At 46.2% G+C, this 7,888-nt stretch overlaps 1 protein-coding gene across 1 annotated transcript in view; it reads left to right on the top strand.

Moving 5' to 3' along the window:
- The window catches only part of DNAH3 (dynein axonemal heavy chain 3), a 468,553-nt gene that overhangs the window by 439,340 nt on the left and 21,325 nt on the right, over positions 1-7,888 (top strand). The window contains exons 56-57 of the mRNA XM_088476199.1: positions 1-153; positions 4,849-5,016. The exon at positions 1-153 is cut by the window's left edge and continues 2 nt beyond it. Coding sequence (XP_088332325.1) covers positions 1-153; positions 4,849-5,016 — 321 coding nt within the window. The remainder of the gene's footprint in view (positions 154-4,848; positions 5,017-7,888) is intronic.

Below are 7,888 nucleotides of genomic sequence, written 5' to 3'. Positions count from 1 at the left end.
GAATGCAACTATGGAGGGAGAGTGACAGATGACAAAGACAGACGTCTCCTTATGTCCCTGCTTTCAATATTCTACAGTGAGGAGATCCAGCAGGACAATTACAGACTTTCTCCGGGAGACGCTTACTTTGTGCCACCATATGGCACATACCAGGTAGAGAATATGAGTGTGTACTAATATTCCTCAATTGTAACAAATGAGACACCGCTGACAGCAAATGATAGGGAGCTATAGAATTGCATAGTATTTGCATAGGGTCTTACATTGGGTTGAGTATGAAATCCCAGCTGTCGGGATGCCGCTGGTCTGAATACCGACACCCATAGGAACGCATGGTGAGTGATTTCCTAACCCTTACCCTAACCCTCCCTCCCCGGTGCCTGAACCTAACCTCACCTCCTACAGTGCCTAAACCTAACCTCCCCCTCCCCGCATCCTAAACCTAACACCCCCTCCCAGGTGCCCAACCCTAACCCACCCTCTAGTGCCTAACCCTAACCCCGCAAACTAACCTACCCCTAACACCCCGATACTTACCTTCGGGATGCCGACGATCGAAATACTGGTGCCGGAATCCCGACCTGTCAGGATTTCAGCACCGGCATTTAGACCATCAGCATCCTGCGCGCCGGGATGCCGACTACATTCCTTTATATTGCCTCTATTTTAACTGAATTGATACTATTTGTCCTAGAAAGGGGTTGGGTACGGGATGTCGGTGCTCAGGATCCGGCAGTCAAAATACAGATGCTATTTTTCTGAGATGCTGACTAATAAGTGGAGAAGATGTCTTTTATTGTATGACACACATTTTCGTTTATTATGTCATGGAACTGTTATAATTGCAAATTATATTGAGATGTATTCTCTGTTTAAATTGTGTAATATCAATAAAAATATTATAAAAAAAAATACAGATGTTGGTATCCCGACAGGGTTAGGATACACCTGTCTGTGAGTATCCTAACCCTCCCCCTACCCCTAACTCTCCTTTCCTGTTGCCTAAACCTAACTTCCCCCCCTAGTGCCTAAACCTAACCCTACCCCTAGTGCATTACACAAACCAACCCCTCCCGATAACTCTGCTACTTACCTTTGGGATGTTGGTGGTCGGGATTCCGGCGCTGGGATTCTGACAGGTGCAGGATTCTGAGCGCCGGAATCCCAGCGGTCAATATTATGACCCCATCCCCTAGAAAGAAGCTATTTCCTGAAGGTAACTGCTCCCTCCTGGTGACACAAACACTGCACTAATACGCTTAGACAATGGGCCTGATACAGAGGTGGGCGCAGGTGCGGCCGCAGCTTTTGCCGGTCGTCCGTCTGCGACTTTATTTAGTACAGCTACAAATCCCTTCCCTGGTGTACATCTGTGTCTATGATTGATTGTGCAAGGTCTGAGACTCTCACTATGAGCATCGGTAGATGCTGTAATGCCGCCTGGTGCTCCTTTAATTGCCACCATCGGTTACACCATTGAAACTTGCACCCTAGTTGCCATCATTCAAGCTGGAAGAACAACATACCCAAAGGACAATTTCTCCAGTTATGGAGAAATTGCTCTACGGAAGTGATGTTTACACAACAATCACAAATCATGCTTAATGCCTTCTCGGAACAAGGTTATCCATCCGATATCTTAGATAGAGCTATTAATCAAGTTAAAATGATAGACAGAGATGTATTACTAGCCCCAAGAGCTAGGTCTAATAACTCTGGAGGCTCATTACAGCCTTCAGGTTCTAAGGAGGAAAATAGGTCTATGGCGTTTATCACACAATTCAATTCATCTGCCAAAGAAATTAGAAGGATTATCACTAAGAATTCCTCATTACTTAAAATAGACAGGTTTCTAGCATCTTCTTTATATGAAACAACCAAGGTTGTATTCAGACTGTCCAACACATTGAAACAGAAATTAGCACCAAGTAGACCCAAAGATAAGATCAATGATGAGGTTGGCGAAGCTCGGAGCGAACCTGGTTCCCATGGCAGTTTCTATTCCATTATACTTAAGTGTTCCTTTTTTGGTTCAATAACCATATATTAAATTAGTTTTTTTTTTTACAATTGATTCTTCAGTGTATTATTTAGGACCTAATATGATCTAATAGTCATTTGTGTTTAATTATGTCCCTTAGAGATAGCGCTCCTTAATTGTGTCTTTTCAGATCCTTGTTGATACTTCACTAACACAGAGATACACATTTCCTATGGCTTGATCATATGATCCCTCTTTTCTTATCCCAATCTTTAAAAAAAAAATAAAACAATTTTTTTTTTGTGATTGAATCTGGTTTGCAGAGCAATCACCATCCTATTTAACGCTCTGCTACAAGTAAATACACTGGTGACCATTTAAATCTCTTGAGGGTTTTTGTTAGTCTGCAGACTCGTTTGACAGTCAGTGGTAGCCAGACGGGATGTAGTTATGTGACCAGCAGCCGCAAGGCCATCGGTCACAATCCCAACAGTAGAATGCCGACTAGGGATTTATGAAATACAGACCCCTATCATAATCCCAATGCCAGAATCTAGGACGACGCGTGCCCGAACAAGGTTTGTCCGGGGCGCCCGTCCTGTTAGCTGCGGGGGGGAGGGGTTTAAGTTTAGGGCAGATAGCGGGGTTAGCGTTAGGTTTTGGAGGGTTGGTTAGGGTTAGGCACCCCCCTGGGAAGGTTAAGTATATGGAGCGGTAATGGATGGTTAGGGTTAGACACCCCTGGGAGGAGGTTAGGGTTAGGCACTATGGGGGAGGAGGTTAGGGTTATGTACCACTAAGGGAGGGTTAGGGGGGGGACAGCGGAGGTTAGCATACTTACCTACCTCTGTCGGGATTTTCATCCTGTCGGGCAGCCGCTGTCTGCATTTCAATCCCATTCCAACCAGACAGACTCGAGATTAACACCTGAGCCAGACACAGGCAGGGATAAATTCTCACAGTAAATTAAGCTGTGCCCTCTGAAACTACTCCAGGTAATGGGATATGGTATGCAGACATTATGTCTACATAGATATTCATAATATCAACACCAGGATTTTGACAGTTATGATGTTGACATGGTTGAAATGGTCACATCATAAATGTCAACACCTGGACAATGTTAACATGGGCATAATGGAGAAATTAAAACTCCCTGAAAATAGTTTTTCATGAGTAATAGTCATAATTCCAGCTGTCGTGATGCCAGCTCTCAGAATGCCGGCCCCGGAATCCCAACATCAGTCAGAATACGGGCGCCAGCATCTCGACCGCTGGCATCCCAATGGTAAGTAGTGGGGTTAGGGGTAGGGTTAGGCACTAGGGGGAGGGTTAGGGTTAGGCACTAGCAGGGAGGGTTAGGTTTAGTCTGCGTAGGGGAGGTTAGGTTTAGGCACTAGTGGGGGAGGGTTAGGTTTAGCCAGGATGTAGGGAGGGTGAGGGTTAAGATATTTACTGACAGGTGTAGGTATCCTAAGCCTGTCGGGGTGCCGGCGTCGGGATTCTGACCGCTGGGATCCCGAGTGCCGGCTTCCTGTACTGAACCCGTTTTGCATATTGAATAGTCTGTCTCACCTAAAACCTCTCAGTGCTTATCAGGAAAATTACTTGTCTCCAAGGGGATGCAATCACGTGAGGTCACAATCCCGACGGCAGAATGATAGGTGACGCCTATCATAATTCCGACACCGGAATCTAGAAAGACGTTGGACCGAACGAGGTAAGTACGGTCCGCGCGTCCTCATTGCCACGCGGGGGGGGGGGAGGGTTAGGTTTAGGGCGCCCGGGGGGATTTAGGGTTAGGCAGCGCCCCCTGGGAGGGTTAGGCTAGGGGAAGAGGAGGTTAGGATTAGGCACCCCTGGGAGGAGGTTAGGGTTATGCACCCCCCGGAAGGGTTAGGCTTAGGGTGCAAGGAGGGAGGGGGTTAGGTTTAGGCATCCCAGGAGGAAGGTTAGGGTTAGGCACTAAGGGTGGAGGTTAGGGTTAGGCACCCCTAAAGGAGGGTTAGGGGGGGAGAGAGGAGGGTTAGGTAGTTAACTTACCTCGGTCAGGATCTCTGCTGTTTGTTCTTCCGCAGTCGGCATTTTGACCGCCGGGCTCTCGTCCGGCGGTCATTCATACCAAGCCCATCTCCAAGATAGCAGTGAGTCCCAATCTTCTCATCTTTCAGGAGTCATAGTGTCCTGATGGGGTCCTGCTGTCTCATTTAGGGGTATATTTACTAAAGTGCGGATTTTTAGAAGTGGAGATGTTGCCCACAGCAACCAGATTCTATCTATTATCTTCTAGAAAGTGCTAGATAAGTAAGTAGAATCTGATTGGTTGCTATAGGCAACAACTCTACTTTTAAAAACCAGCAAATAAGTAAATATACCCCTTAGAGGTCTTAGGATACTTGTCCTGTTACTTCTTTTTTTAATATGTATTTGTGTTTTGCAAAATTTACTAGAAGTAATGATCCAAGTCAGACTATTTCAATAGCCTGAGAGTTTTCTACGATTTACTGTAGCTGATAGATTTAAAGCAACAATAATTTAAGAGGCAAAATTCCCAAAAACACGTGGGTGCCTGCAATTCACAGGCTATTACATTTATCCCAATGTCTATCAATGGCTACGTGGGCAGTAATTGTTTTTCTCTGTACATTTGTCTTTTAAATGCATTGACCTTGCTGCAGCTTATCCACTGAAATACAGAGCTTATATTATTATGCTAATGGCAGAAAATAATTACATCTCCGCTGTTAAATGAATATATTGTAGGTGACACATTAAATGACTGCATTGGTCAACTGTTTTCCTGCTTTTGTTCTCATGTATATATTTTAGCGTCTTGGTATTTAAATATTATCATTATTTTCTCTCAGTCATGTGTTGATTACATTAGAAGCTTACCACTAATTACCCACCCGGAGGTGTTTGGACTTCACGAGAATGCTGACATCACCAAAGATAACCAAGAGACTAATCAGCTATTTGATGGTGTCCTTCTTACTCTGCCCAGGCAAACGGCTGGAAGCGGAAGATCCTCCCAGGTGAAAACACATTTAATTGGATATAATGACATATGTTTTATGGCAACCATTTAGCTATGATCATGTGGCCAGTCATTCTTTGAACAATCACAAATCTGCATTATGGTGGCTTATTAATTATAAATATATATGACTAATGGCAGAGCTGTAACTAGAATTTTTAATGCCCTGTGCCAGAGAGAGCATTGCCCCCCCTCCCATTTTTTAAAATTGGGACATAAGATAGTGCACCTGAAAAAGGGCCGTGGCCTCATGGGGAAGGGCCAGGGGAGAGATAGGGGAGGCCAGGAGATGCTGGGGATAAAAGAAGAGGAAGCTACAAGTGAGAATGATAATTAACAGGAAAATTGACAGGCCCAAACAGCACCCTCTGCCCTGCGGCTAGGGGAAGAGGAGGTTAGGGTTAGGCACCCCTGGGAGGAGATCCCCACCTCCTACCATGACATCATGCAGCTCTTCCAATCAGCAGCAGGCTTACATTTTCATCGGTCGCAGCCCTCGGCCAGGCTGCGTAAGCTGAAGCTTACTCAGTCTGGCTGTCGGAACCCATCTGCCAGGTCCAGGAAGTGTGCGACAACGCGGACCCTGGGCTTGGCACGCCTACAAAATGGGGGCGATATGCGCCCGTTTTTCACAATGGTCCTGGTCGCCGACCCTGCTCTGCCCCCCCAAAACAGCAGCATGTCAATCATGCTTCAGCTAAGGGTGTGTATGCTGCTGCAATGTTCAACCTAAATATTAACACCATTCGTGACTGTGTGGATTTATTTATTTTACTTATTACCAGTTACTTATATAGCGCACACATATTCCGCAGCGCTTTACACAGAGAATATTTGGCCATTCACATCAGTCCATGCCCCAGTGGGGCTTACAATCTATATTCCCTATCACATGCGCATACACTTACGCAGTAGGGTTAATTTGTGTTAGGAGCCAATTAAACTACCAGTATATTTTTAGAGTGTGGGAGGAAACCAGAGTACCCGGAGGAAACCCACGCAAGCACAGGGAGAATATACAAACTCCACACAGATAGGACAGTGGTTGGAATCAAACCCATGACCCCAGTGCCGTGAGGCAGTAGTGTGGATGCATTAAAATATGGCCATATGGTGAGAGCTCCCTACTTTTTTTCAAACCAGTTTTTGAATACCGATGAGGCACTAAAGAACTAATTATGTGCTTTTAAATATCAATTGCTGCTGAAGCCAATATTGGACATTTTATTAGTGATATGACATATTAATATGAAATTATGAATGTATTATTCTTCTGTTTATATATACATTTTTTATATATATGGTATAGTTCATGATTAAATACGTTTTCATTTTATTTGAGTTCCGAATGATATTTATTTCTGCCATCTCTCAAGGAAATTTATTTTTTGTATTAACGCAGTAAAAATACAGTACGTTTTGGGGGCTTATTGATGATGCAGTTTGGATGCTGCTATGACTATACTTGTGGGCTGATTCAGCGTGCAATGCTGAATGCAGGTTCCTGAATCTGGAATCTGCGTGTGCAGTGCACAGGACTCATTATGAGCATGTGCAGAACAGATCCTGTGTGATCGCACACAGCCCCTACTATGCCTCTGCCTGATTGACAGGCAGAGGCATTTACGGGGCGGGGAGGGCGGAGGTGGGGACGTGTGTTGCCCGTTTTCCGGGAGCGATAAGGCCAGGATCTGCATCCGCGGACATAGTTTCCTGGCCTCGCAAGCCGGCCAGCCTGCATAAGCTGAGGCTTACTCAGCTGGCCGGCGCCGTCCAATGGTCTCAATGGTTATTCTAGCCAGCAACGTTGGTCGCAGTATGGGGATCGCAAATGCAGCAGGGGTGTCAGACCCCTCCCTCTATATTTGCAAGGATGGAATTGCAAAGTTGTTTGTGTGCAACTTTGCACTTCCATCCTATGCTGAAACACCGTATGATACATCCCACACTTGCAGCACTTTGTTTATATTAGGCCAAACTGCCTCCAAATCTTGCATCTGTGGGTTCAATACGACTGATAATTGCCATCATTGTCTAATTAATACGCAGTGTTCTCCCCAGAAATTTTTTCCAGCCGGTTGGCATCCAAAAGTAGCCGGGTGGGGGCCTTCGCAATTATACGAGCGCCGGGAAAAGGGGTATCTCCCTTACCAATCCAGCCCGACAGGTCTCTAGCTACTTCTCCACTGACTCTGTCAAAAGTGCCCATTATACAGTGCCCCCTGTAGTTTTCCCCTTTATGCATTACCCCCTGTAGTTTAACTTTGCCCTTATGCATTGCCACCTGGCTGAAGTAGTGCCCCTATGTAGTGCCGCCAGAATGGTCCCTTATGTAGTACCCTCAGGCTTAAATAGTGCCCCCAGGCTGGTCCCTTATGCAGTGCCCCCAGGCTTAAATAGTGCCCCTTAGGCAGTGCCCCCAGACTGGTCCCGGTCCCAGCCCCAGCACAGAACTTACCTTAACTTGCTCGCCGCTCGCGCTCCCACTGCCTCGCACTGACTGAATCTAACTAGATCCAGCAGGCGCGTGGGGCAGGCTCCTCACGTCGCTGGTGACGTCATGACGTCGCCCGTGCAGTGCATCACTGGGAACGCTTGCCTCTGAAGAGATCGGAGGGTTCTTTAGCCTCCGGTCACTTCAGAGGCCAGCATTCCACAGCAGGGGTCGGCGGGGGAAAGTGTCGGCCGGTAGGCTGTTTCTGCCGGGCAATGCGCCTGCAGAAAACAGCCTGGGTAGAACACTGAATACGGACCTGATATTGATAAGAATTTGCATTAAATCTAGATGGCCAAATAATCTCAGTCTGTATGTATGTACAGGCATCAGCTGACCCACTTGATCCAGTTTATTGGGCATTTGAGTGGCCAGC

Source organism: Taudactylus pleione, unplaced genomic scaffold (genome assembly GCF_031769625.1).
Source record: "Taudactylus pleione unplaced genomic scaffold, aTauple2 ptg000184l, whole genome shotgun sequence".
NCBI classification, from domain to species: domain Eukaryota; kingdom Metazoa; phylum Chordata; class Amphibia; order Anura; family Myobatrachidae; genus Taudactylus; species Taudactylus pleione.
The sequence above is the reverse complement of the archived record's forward strand: the minus strand, read 5'-3'. Positions and strand labels throughout refer to the sequence as shown.